The sequence below is a fragment of the Ictalurus furcatus genome, chromosome 11, assembly GCF_023375685.1.
Source record: "Ictalurus furcatus strain D&B chromosome 11, Billie_1.0, whole genome shotgun sequence".
Classification (NCBI taxonomy): Eukaryota; Metazoa; Chordata; class Actinopteri; order Siluriformes; family Ictaluridae; genus Ictalurus; species Ictalurus furcatus.
The window spans coordinates 24,196,536-24,209,886 of NC_071265.1; the positions used below are offsets into that span (position 1 = coordinate 24,196,536).

Sequence of the window (13,351 nt, forward strand, 5' to 3'; positions counted from 1 at the left end):
TCCAGGTGGGCTGTCACGTGCCTTTTACTGAGGAGTGGCTTCCATCTGGCCACTCTACCATACAGGCCTGATTGGTGGAGTGCTGCAGAGATGGTTGTTCTTCTGGAACGTTCTCCTCTCTCCACAGAGACACGCTGGAGCTCTGTCAGAGTGACCATCGGGTTTTTGGTCACCTCCCTGACTAAGGCCCTTCTCCCCCGATCACTCAGTTTGGCCGGGCGGCCAGCTCTACGAAGAGTCCTGGTGGTTCCAAACATCTTCCATTTACAGATGATGGAGGCCACTGTGCTCATTGGGACTGTCAATGCTGCAGAAATGTTTCTGTACCCTTCCCCAGATCTGTGCCTCGATACAATCCTGTCTCGGAGGTCTACAGACAATTCCTTGGACTTCTTGGCTTGGTTTGTGCTCTGACATGCATTGTTAACTGTGGGACCTTATATAGACAGGTGTGTGCCTTTCCAAATCATGTCCAATCAACTGAATTTACCACAGGTGGACTCCAATCGAGTTGTAGAAACATCTCAAGGATGATCAGTGGAGACAGGATGCACCTGAGCTCAATCTTGAGTGTCATGGCAAAGGCTGTGAATACTGATGTACATGTGCTCTTTTTGTTTTTTATTTTTAATAAATTTGCAAAGATTTCAAACAAACTTCTTTCACGTTGTCATTATGGGGTAATGTTTGTAGAATTTTAAGGAAAATAATGAATTTAATCCATTTTGGAATAAGGCTATAACATAACAAAATGTGGAAAAAGTCAAGCGCTGTGAATACTTTCCGGATGCACTGTACCTGTGTTTATATAAGGTTTCATCTATGTTTCTGGTTGTTTAAAATGTGAATTGTGAGTGCCTAGTGTAATTTTAGTTACATTCTGTTACATTGCACAAAACTCCTGCTGAGTATCTGCTGAAGCTGGTTGTAACTCATGGAAACAGATAGGGTTATTATGCTTTCAGGATTCTATGTCAAAACCTTTCTCCGTCCCATTTCTCTTCTACTTTTCACCTCTATTTTTACTATGTTCCTTCATCAGTGTGATCAATGGTCAGTGCTTTAACATCTTAGACACTGAGAAACCAAGCCTACAGACAGTGTAGAAGTTCATTCATTCTTTTATTTCCTTCATTTCATTCATTCATCCTGGTCAGGGATGTGATGGATCCCGAGTCTATCAACAGTGTGTGCAAGGTGGGAGAATTCACCCAAGATGGGATGTCAGTCCATCACAGGGCACCATGTACACACACATTCACACACACATTCACACCTTTAGAGAATTTATTTACAAATTCACCTACCTGCATGTTGTGTGGAGGAAAGTAGAGAACAAGGAAGAAACCCATGTGAACTCAGGGAGAGCATGAGAAAAATCTGAGCTCAGGACAATCGAACCTGGATCCTGGAATAGCAATTCTAGCAGTTCTAACCACTGTGCTGCTTGTGAAGCTGTTTTAGTCTTATTTTGGATATTATCTGCTCATTTCTGGGAAAAACTGTCAGAAATGTGACAAAATACATCTTTGAATATGTAAGAAACTCTAAATAGTGTGGATATGTAAAATATAAACAATTATTTACATTCGGGGGATTTCAAAGTTACAAAATCAACAGCTGGTAAATAACAGAACTGAGCCTCTTCCTGTAATGTTTAATTTTGAGCACTTGTAGAGGGAACTTGATCCATTTCTCCATGCACAACATTTCAAGCTTTCTTATGTATTCTTAAGTTTGCGCATCTCCAATTCAGGCTACATATTTTAAATAAGGTTCCAACCTGGAACCTGAGATGCCCATTGTCAAACAAATATTTTTTTTGTTTGTGTAAACAATTCTGTTGACTTGGATGTATGTTTAAGGATAAGTCCCTTGTTAAAAAAAAAGATTGATATATTGCCAAGTCTTAACCTCTTGGCAGTGGTAGCCAGTTTTAGGCTAAATATACCCCTGGAGCACCAGCTGCAAAACAACCCCAAAGCTTCAGTCATCCACCACCATATTTTACAGTGGACATATTATCAGGTGCTTTTCCTTGTATGCAGTCTCCGTATTCCATCAAATATGGCAACTCTGTACATGGCCATAAAGTTTAATTTTGGTCTCATCTGCCCACAACAAACCAATCCAATTGTAGTTCCAGTCATGCTTAATAAAAAGTTCAAGTGCTGCGTTTTGTAGGATGCTCTCAGAAAAGGCTTCTTTTTCTCAAATCTTCCAAACACACTACTTTTATATGCCGGAATTATTAATTGTGGATTTACTGATTACTTTTTATCGAATGTATTAATTAATTTATATATTCCTTCTTTGTATAACATGTGAAGAGTGGAACTCACTGTGTTATTGTGTGTTTTCCTGTCCAGCAGCTGTTGGCTTGATAATTATTGGATGATAAGGCTCTTCACAATTTCAGGCTAAAGCAAACAAGCTTTACACTACAGTAGTTACATTGTCCCTAGAGAACAGAGCCAGAAACACACATGCACGTACATAACACATTTCTATGAGATTCTGTTAATTAACGCTGAACAAGTTCTTTCACACTGTGATGAAACTAGGTTATTTCTAGACTAAGTCTCCATTATCCTCTAAACACAGCTACGTGAAAATGGTGTTACTTTTGTCTTTCAACACTTCTATTCAAACTTCTCTCTTCTTGATCTACAGTCTCAGACAGCCACACGTTCAATGAGCTGAAGTTGGCATTGACACTGGAGCACACCTGTGCCTGACCACAAACATAGCATCTTCCAGCACTGCTCCACTTGCTGGACAGAGAGAATTGACACAGAAAGAAAAAAGCTGAGAATCCTGCTCTGTATTTGGCCACAATGGCTAGGAGGTTCCTTTGCCTCCAAGCTCAAGGACATTCCTGGCCATTCCATCTTCTCTTCCTGTTGCTGCTTATAGCTAGGATCCTGCAGGCTCTTGAAGTATCTGGCTACAACACTGACACCACCAAGAAGGAGATCCTCATAGAGGGGGATCTGGTGATTGGCGGACTCTTTCCAGTCCATCAGAAAGGTGAAGGAGCAGAGGACTGTGGTCGCATCAATGCCCAAAGAGGGATACAGAGACTGGAGGCCATGTTGCTAGCACTAGATGAGATCAATAGAGATGATCGGATCTTGCCCGGTGTCACGCTAGGTGCTCACATTCTGGACACATGTTCAAAGGACACCTATGCGCTGGAACAGTCACTGGAATTTGTGCGGGCTGTTCTGACCAAGGTGGATGACAGTGAATACACGTGTCCAGATGGATCCTATGCCATTCATGATGATGTTCCCCCTGCCATCTCTGGAGTCATTGGTGGGTCCTACAGCGATGTGTCCATACAGGTACAATTTATATTTACTATTTACTACAAAACTACGTCAGGTCCTTTTGAATAACTTTTTAATATTCATTCAAGGGTAATGTTCAATTCATTTCTTTTAGTTAGAACTCAAAATGCATTGAGCTCAGGCCATCATTACAGTGAATTGAATCCTTCAGAATATAGTCACATGATGAGCTCTCTGTGAGAAGGCCAAGATAAAGCACAATACTAACTACAGTATTTACCACTACTAATGAACTTGGTAACTACAGAAGGAGCAGTTACTGTAAATTATACCTCATGATAATCAAAACGTGTGAGAGAACAGTGACTTAATGAGCATTTAAACAGAACATTTGTAAACAAGCTTTGTTTCTGTCTTTATGGCCAAGTTTGTTCATAAAATTTTAACAGAATCTTCATCATCAAGCTAAATACCTACCATATCTACAACGTGACACCCAATCACTGTACATGCTAACTAAAGTACAAATATGGTTATTAATGCAGCTCTTTTTTTTTTTTTTGCATTGGAAAGAAAATCATATTTAGTTTTACCACCATCTAGATCAAGAGTAACTTTTGAGTTGTATCAAAGGCAAACTCCCATCTATTAATAGCTAAATGCAGAGAGATGAAAATAACTGGTAAACAATGATGCAGTATTTAAAAAAAAAAAAAAAAAAAAGAAAAGAAAAAAAAAAAGATTACAACCTAAATTGGATCCATGCAGGACAGCTTTGTTTATTGGCATAGCATCTGACAGCACATTCCTTCATCAGAAAATATTGCAAGCATATATATATATATATATATATATATATATATATATATATATATATATATAAAACAACAACTAAAAAAACAATGCAATGTGCAAGCTGATGAGGCAGGACACATGCACAAACTCAGTCTTTATTAAGGGCAAACCTACAATCATTGTCATGTTTCCAAGCAGCCAGATTCTTTATCAAAAGAAAAAGGGAATCAAGGAAAAAAAAAAAAAACAGATTTACATGGGAACGAGGACATAAGTCTCATTAGCAGATGAATAAAACCCATAACACTTTAAGAGGAAAGAAAGCATTCAGGTTATAAAAATTGACAAACTAAACAAGGGCTGAACTGAGAACAGGCGCTAACCTTAGAGAATTGAGCGATGATGGGAAAAGCTGCCACTGTTTCGCCCTTGAGCACGGACCCTATCCGTATCAGCTGACCCGGCGCTCTGACCAGCTTCCTAAAAAGTGTGGAAATGCAAAGAATTGCACATTGTATATGTGACAATAAAAGTCTTGCTTTTGCCTTCACATGTTTGTGATTTAGCTAGTAAATACATTTGGAAGTTGCCAGTGATAAATCTATGCACCAGCAGGAAGTAATCAACTGTGACAACAAGTCAATGAAAAAGGCTGCATAATGCTGTTATCCAAAGAAGTAATCAAATAATTCACAACTATAGAGGAAATAGTGATAATAGAACGCCCAGCCCTGGAGTCAAGGGGAAACTTGATATAGAGAAAGACTTTAATTTTTTTCATTTATGAAAAACTTGGGGTTTTTATGGGTGGTGATTGTTTATTTTTTTTATTGTTGTCTTATAGTGCCATATCTTATATATACTGCCAAAATGTCAGTAGTCTTTTAAAGACAAGGTTGAGACAATTGTTGAAGGTCTACATTATCTGTTTCAGCTGCTCCACATTGAAAGCGCATACAAATCTTACGAGAATTTAAAGCTTTAAAGAGTAAAACTGGCAGAGGTGATTAATAGTACACACTGCAGATGTGAAGCTATGACTGATTGTAATTCTCTGTTCAAAAAGCATTATTTGGTCAAAAATTTACCCTGTAGTTAATCAATTCACAAGCTGTTCACAAGTTAACTGAAGTGTGCAAAAAAAAAAAAACAACTATACACTTTTGTAATAAGGATTATCACACACAAATGCCCCCCCCCCCCATCATTATTAATAACACTCACAGTTTACTTTTAATATTGCATTATGTCTAAGTATGTTTAATACTTAGAGAAGGGCAAAGTGGGCTGTTTACATTTAGACTAATAATACTAATTAAAATACAGTTATGAAACTTTTGTTTCTAAATATTTTACCTACTATACTAAAAGATCTACGTATATTAGGTACACATTAAAATTATTTATTGTGTTCTCATGTACACAGATTCAGCATGATTCCAGCATATAATATTCTGGCCAACACTTGCATTTGAATATGCTGAATGTGCTTCATAAATATAAAAGGTGTCCTGAACTCATGAAACTAACCAGTAAACAGAAGTTAGTTATGCATGCTAGGCTAGGTTTGCCTTTAATAAGTTCATGCCTAGTGTATTACATGTATCATCAATTATTCTTCAAAACAATAGTAAGTTTACTTTTTGTCCGACTGTAGTCAAAAGTTAGTTTAGAAGTACATGGATAGGTCATAAAGTAACTTACAGTATACTGTGATATAGACACTCAAAGCATTTATACATTTGGAAATAGTACTGTACTACACTATTTAGTGTAATTATGGGGGCTAATTATAATAAGAACTCACATATTTAAATATAACAATCATTGAATCCCGGGTAGGTTCAGTATATAAAATAATATATTAATATAAAAAACATGTAATGTATTCAGGATAATAAATGCATGATGATGATATGAAGCTATGCACGATCAAATTGAAAATTCTCTTCTCCGTATGTTCAACCCATCTATTTTTCTGCCAACGGTTTGGTGAGTGTCGTCTCTGACAAGTCATGCTGCAGATCTTAGCTTTAAAGCAAGGTGACAGGATAAATGCTGACAGTTTGATTACTCTGTTCAGTGCAGTGAGAAAGAGACATGGAAATAGGAGAAACACTAATTGGGTGACTGTTCAGGGTAATTTGAATACAATCATCTTGTCAGGTTTGAGCTATATCAACATTAATAAATACATGTAAACGCGCATGTATGGTTAGTTGACTCCTCGAGAACACTATCTTCATCTGTTGTTCAGTGGCTTTAAAGCAGGGGCTGTAATCCAGTAAAGCACTTTCATTTATCACCAAAAATCACAGCACAGTTTAGTTTAACTTCCTCTTGTTCCCACTGTTTTGGTTTGCTAGTCTATCAAAAATATTTTAAATAATAGCTTGCATGATAATGACTTTCTAAAAAAAGTTTAATCTTATAGTCGGTAATAAAAAGTCTATAGTAAAACTCTCACATTGAATGGCTAAATGAACACGGCACGAGGGAGTTTCTATTAGGTTTCCTTTCATGGGTTCTAAAGTACTAAATTTGTGCATCAGCACGCATAAGAACATAGGCGTTTATAGCATGTGCACATGCACAGCTGTATCCAAGTGGATGTTGATAAACCTGCACAATAGGTACATTTACATACAACCAAATAATCTGTTAGTAATCGGATTTATAGCTCAAGCGGTGATTGAAAAGCCTTCATGTAAACACCTCAGTCAATCTGATTGAGCTCGATCCGAATGAAATTTTCGGCCGGATCGGAAGGATTGGTACTGATCTGAAATAATACAGTAAAGAGGAAAAAAAATTGCCATGTAAACACTTGAATGTGACTATGTTCTCAATCAGATTAAAAATAGCTTGCGCATATGTGCAGTGCAGTGGTGTACAGATGTGGGTAGTAACGCGTTACATTTATTTTGTTACATTTATTTCAGTAACTTTTTTAAGAGTAGGTTTCACTGGCCATACTTGTACTCTTACTGAAGTTAATTTTTCATCATGGAAATGTACTTTTACTTTGCTACATTCTGTGGTGTTCCTCCATTACTGTTATATGTAGTTTTAATAACTCGTTTATAAGGTTGCGAGTCTCGTGATACGCTGCAGTGGTCTGAATGCTGACACAACAACCTCTCGCTTTTTTAGAGACTCAGACCTGGAGAGGGTTAAGAAGTGAGCAGAGGCAGGACACACACACACACACACACACACACACACACACACACACACACACACACACACGCACACTCATTAGTGAATTAATTTACAATAACTGCATTTAGAAAACCTGTGATGGTGTGAAAACCCATTATTATTGTTGTTTTTCTGCTGCTTTGTTTGGAAATATTATGTATTGCAGCATGAGCAATATGAATGCATTATGCAGCTCATAGTTGGTTGCACAATGCCAGACCTGTCTCCAATTTCTCACTGAAATGTGCCAATAGCTAAAAACCCTAGAACAGAGATCAACTAAAATTGCACTGGGCAAATGAAATTGAACGATGAGCCACTGAGTACTCTCAGAAAACAATTTTCTGTGCTTCTTTAAAACACATTCCTTCCTGTGCAAAGCTGCATGTGCCAAATCTTCAAGGAAAGCTTCGACCCAGTCTATAGCTTACAGTTTACTTTACATTTAATCTGTGTCACCTGTCTGCACCTTGTTGTAAGCAGTGAAATCATTAATTATGCTGTCAATTATGCTGATATTATTTGACAATAAGTGGGATGGGAGCTACTTATAATCAGTTTACCCATGATTGCCCATAAATCACATTCTATGCAAAGAAACATGCGTATGCACAGGTTATGCACAAAACTATGCTTATGTAATGTTGATTTAAAAAAAAAAGACCCCAGGTGTCTTCTTGTTTGTTTGTTTAATGTTATACCATGTACACACACACACACACACACACACACACACACACACACACACACACACAAATTGTCTTGCACTCTTGGTTTTTGTGCTGTGAAGAGGCATTCATAGAGGGCTTGGTGAGATGATATGATATAATGTGCAGACCCAGACAGACACTCATTCAACATGGCAGTCCTTTGCAATCCCTGTAAAGGTGAAACTTCACTGACAGCACTGACTGCATCACTTTATTAGCTCAGTTGACTTGTATAGAAAACATTGCTGCAGGCTGTGTAGGGTTTCTATAGTTTGTCCATGTTTTATTGTTTTATTTATGAGAAAATGTGAACAACGCAAGGTTTTAGAAGCTTTCATGACAGTGAGGTGAGTGAGGGTGGGTTTGATGAACGATGAATACGTCTTATTTTCAGATACAGTTGTAATCAAAATGATTCAACCCCCATTGCAAGTCAGGTTTTTTGTCAAAGTTTCCAGACTTTCAGCTGTTTGCAATGAACAAATCAAACAAACGCAATTGAAATAGAATGCTTCAAGTGGTTTCCCCAAATTCAACTGAAAATGCAACTTATAATGACTTCTCCAGTCTCAAAATTATTCAACCCCTTCATGGCACGCATCTTTCTTACTTAGTAGAGCACCCTTTTGCTCTTATGACCTTCTGCAAACAAGATGAAAAAAATATACTTTCAATCATTCCTCATGAGCAATGGTCTCCAGTTCAGTAATATTCTTGGGTTTGCGTGCTGCAACCACCTTCTTCAAATTCCACCAGAGATTCTCTGGGATCTGTGATGGCCCTGTAGAATCTTCCAGGACTTCTTCTGCAACCAAGCCTTGGTTGAATTTGAGGTATGCTTGGGATCATTGTCCTGTTGGAAGGTCCAATGACGCCCAAGCGTCAGCTTCCTTACAGATGGCATTAAGTTTTCTCCTAGGATTTCCTGATACTTCAATGAATCCATCTTACCTTCCACACACTGCAGGTTTCCAGAGCCAGAGGATGAAAGCAGCCCCAGAGCATCACTGACCCGCCACCATGCTTGAATGTGGGCAGAGAGTTCTATTCAGAGTATGCTTCATTCTTCTTTCTCCAGACATACCGCTGAGCCATCATGCCGAAAAGTTCCAGTTTTGTTTCATCGCTCCACAGAACAAAATCCCACATTTCTGTGGCTTATTTATATGATTTTGAGCCAACTTTTCTTGTGCTTTTGGGTCAGTAGCATTGTATGGCTTGGAGTTCTGGCATGGAAACCTTCTGAGTTTAGTATGCACCTTACTGTGCTCACTGAAACCTCAGTGCCTGTTGCCACCAAGTCTTGCGGCAGGTCTTTTGCAGTCACTCGAGGGTTTTTCACAACCTGCCTTCTCAGAAATCTGGTTGCAGCCATTGATAGCTTCCTTTTTCTGTCCTGTCCAAGCAGTGTAACCACTGTTCCCTTAACTTTGAACTTGCAAACTATGCTTCCAACGGTGTCTTTAGGAACATTCAGTGCCTTTGCTATCTTTTTGTATTCTGTTCCTTGTTTGTGAAGGGCAGTGATCTCTTCTCTTAACATTTTGGACCATTCTTTTGACTTCTAACATGCAGTCAAAGGTGACTCAGGTCTCTGGTCACACTCTCGGGGCATCTCCTTATCGCAACATGGTAATGACAGACGCCTCCCTCATGGGCTGGGGCATGGTCTTAGATGGCTGTCTAGCTCACAGTCTCTTGAGCGGCCCTCATCTGGAGTGGCATATAAATTGCCTAGAAATGTGGTCCATTTCTCTACCACTGAAATTATTTCTTCCTCAATTGAGAGGTCACCATGTGTTAGTTGTGACAGACAACACAGCAGTGGTCTCAGATATCAACCACCGGGGAGGGTTACGTTCGCGCCCCCCCTTTCAGGCAGGCGCAACTAATTCTTCCCTTGGCAGAGGGAAAGTTTTTGTCAGTGAGTGCAATGTAGAATGTGGGGCAACTGGATTGTGGGGGCAGAAATCCTGTCGAGGCAGGGTCTGAGACCCGGTATTGGAGGCTCCAGCCATGAGTGGTGGAGCCATATGGCAGAGGTTCGGACAAGCAGAAGTGGATGTGTTCGCCTCCGAAAAATCAACACACTGCCCGCTGTGGTTCGCCTCCTCCTGCACCATTCGGGCTGGACGCCGTGGTGCACATGTGGCCGAGGTCACATCTGTACACTTTTCTCTCAATCGCTCTGCTCCCACAATTTGCTGCTAGTAGCACCTTCTTGGCCAGCTCAAAGATCTCAGAGATAATATCCCTGCTAGACAGCATTCCGTGGGAAATTCCCATTCTCAGGGATCTACTGTCCCAAGCCAGAGGGTTGATTTACCACTTTCGGCCAGAACTATGGAAACTGTGGGTCTGGCCCCTGAGGGGCACCAGCTCATAGATACCGATCACTCAACTGAGGTTGTAGAGACCATGTTGAACGTTAGAGCACCATCCACGAGAAAACTGTATGCGCTCGAGTGGCGACTTTTGTCTCATGGTGTGAGGAATGTCAGTTAGACCCAGTAAACTGTGCAATAGCTACAGCCCTGGAGTTCTTACAAGGATGTTTCTCAGCAGGGTTGTCTGCTTTTACAATCAGGGTCTACGGAGCCACTGTTTCGGCCAGCCACGAGCCTACTGATGGAGCCTCTATGGGGCAACATCCTCTAACATCGAGGATTATACATGGTGTCAGGCAGCTGAGGCCCATATGCAGACCACGCATACCTTCCTGGGACCTTTCTGTAATCCTGGAAGGTCTGTCAGGTGCCCCATTTGAGCCCTTAGTGTCAGCCTCAGAGAAGCTTCTGACTCTAAAGGTAGCTCTTCTGCTGGCCCTGACATCTCTCAACTGAGTAAGAGATCTACAAGCTCTCTCCGTTGCCCCTTCCTGCCTTGACTTTGCCCATGGATTAGCCAAGGTCCTAGGCTGGTTATATTCCTAAAGTGCCTATGTCTGCTGCCCAGCCAGTAGTGTTGCAGACTTTCTGTCCTCCTCTGTTCTTCACACCGGAACAAAAGAAATTGTACCTACTGTGTCCAGTAAGGGCTCTCTGTACTTACATCCACCGCTCTGACCAGTGGCGTAAGTCGGAGCAGTTGCTGGTCTGCTTTGGTGATGACAGTAGAGGTGATGCTGTGTCGAAGCAGCGCATCTCTAATTGGGTAGTGGAAGCAATCTCTATCGTTTATGAGGCATGTGGTCTCGCTACGCCTCTGGGCATAAGGGCTCATTCCACTAGGGAGGTTTCCTCCTCAAAGGCTTTATTCAATGGGGTAACCTTACAGGATGTATGTGCTGCGGCTGGGTGGCCTATGCCACACATATTCATTTGATATTACAGTCTGGACATGCATTCCACCCCAGGCTCGAGTGTCTTGCAGTGACCCTTTCAAGGAATAGGGTTTTCTGATAAGGGGTGAATTCAACCAATTTGGAAATTACTTTTTTTTTTAACTGGATGCATGCACTTTCCCCCATTTCCTCCCCAATCTGCTCACCTGCCAGTTTCCATCCACAAGTCAGCTTTCACCTATTGCTTGACAGCATATCATATGCCCAAGTGGCGAGGGTGAAGGCTAAACTGTTCTCTATCTACTCTCTTTCGTATACATGAGCTCAACGTGATTGGCTAGTGTAATCTGTAATTGACAAGGGAGAGAGCGTGCCATCCCTCCCACCCTGAGAGCCGAGTGAGTTTTGGTTCCTTGGCTACCAGCCTCAGATGGCTGTGGCATTTTCGAGATTCATCTGAAACAGACAGTAAACAGACAGTACTAGACAGTACTTAAAATTAAGCTAAGAAATTGCTTGTTCAATTTTGAATGAAACTGAAGTGTATTAGTAATGGCTCTTAAGTGGTCTTTTGGTAATATATTTGCCATGTGTTGAGACAAGCTGGGTTTCAAACCTGACAGTGCTAAATTATATGGACACATGACCCTCACAGCCATATGTGAGTCTTCCCTAAACTGTTACCACAAAGTTGGAAGCACACAATTGTCTAGAATGTCTTTGTATGCTGTAGCTTTAAGATTACCTTTCACTGGAACTAAGGGTATACACAAAGTGAGAGCCATGAACACATAATTTGCCTAGGCTGTTGTGGAAGAAATCGTGTCTCTTGCTCAGAGCCCTGACCTCAACCCCACTGAACACCTTCATGTTGTATGAATTGGAATGTCGGCTGGACACCAGGCACCACGCCTGACATCAGTGCCTGACCTCACTAATGCTCTTGTAGCTGAATGGTCAAATCCCACAGCCAAAATTCTTACGCTCCAAAATCTAGAAGGAAGCCTTCCCAGATGTGTGAAGGTTGTTAAAGCAGCAAAGAGGAACAACTCAGTATTAATGCTCATGGATTTGGAATGGGACGTGCAGTACGTAGGTGTCCACATACTTTTTGATATATATTGTATTTTGCCACAATACCTAATGTCATAAATACTGAATGTGACATTAACACTCTCAGTATTTATTAATTTGTGCAGTTATACTGAAAATCGGTACGGCTATGATTACGGCTACGGCCGAATCGCATGATTGCGAGAGCGATATTGCTTTTATACAACAGTTCTATAAACAAGAAATTAATATTGAGTAAGTGAAATTTTGGACACAATATGGGCAAATGTTCTGTTTATTTTTGCTCCATTAGCAGAAATAGAGCCAGAAGAAGCCACACTTAATTTATAGCACGTTGGCTAGCTGGCTAACTAGCTCACATTGATTTGTACTTTCCCATTAGAGGTGCTTCCTGGTGAAATTGGCATCTCTCCTTTTTTTTAATCTGCTTTTTAATGTGCTTTATATATATTCCTCAGTGTATGATTGTTTATGGTTGTTTTTTTTGTTTGTTTGTTGTTGTTGTTGTTGTTGTTGTTTGCATTCTGGTCTGTTCAGAATTAATGTGTACGCAAGTACATGTACATCCATATTTGCACGTGTGTGTCTGCTGTTCAGTATATGTAATCCTGCGGTATAAATACTGAAATATTGCAGAAGGGAAGACAGTAACTACTCCCAGGGACAAGAGGATGGGCTTTTCATGTAGAGAAAATCTTCAAAACCCCAGTCACCACACTACAATCAGACTGAAGCTACTTTCCCCCGTCTCTCTCTCTCTCTCTCTCTCTTTCCTCTTTTTCCCATTTTCTTATCATTTCCCTATCTTTCACTCTTGCTTCCATTTTCTTTTCAGGTCTCTGTCTTTTTCTCTTGTGGCTTTTTCTGTCTTCATATAGGAGCTTCTTTGTGTCTTTCATTGCCATATCAGTTTTACTGTTTCCTCTCAGCTTCATTGCTGTCTATCTTCAGTATCTATTTATTTATGTGAATAAATTCCTAGATTTGACTCTATT

At 40.2% G+C, this 13,351-nt stretch overlaps 1 protein-coding gene across 1 annotated transcript in view; it reads left to right on the top strand.

Annotated features, from left to right (window-relative positions):
• Positions 1-2,823: 2,823 nt before the first annotated feature.
• Positions 2,824-13,351, top strand: part of grm2a (glutamate receptor, metabotropic 2a) — a 30,397-nt gene continuing 19,869 nt past the window's right edge. The window contains exon 1 of the mRNA XM_053636698.1: positions 2,824-3,347. Within this exon, the coding sequence (XP_053492673.1) occupies positions 2,838-3,347 (510 nt within the window). The 5' untranslated portion in view covers positions 2,824-2,837. The remainder of the gene's footprint in view (positions 3,348-13,351) is intronic.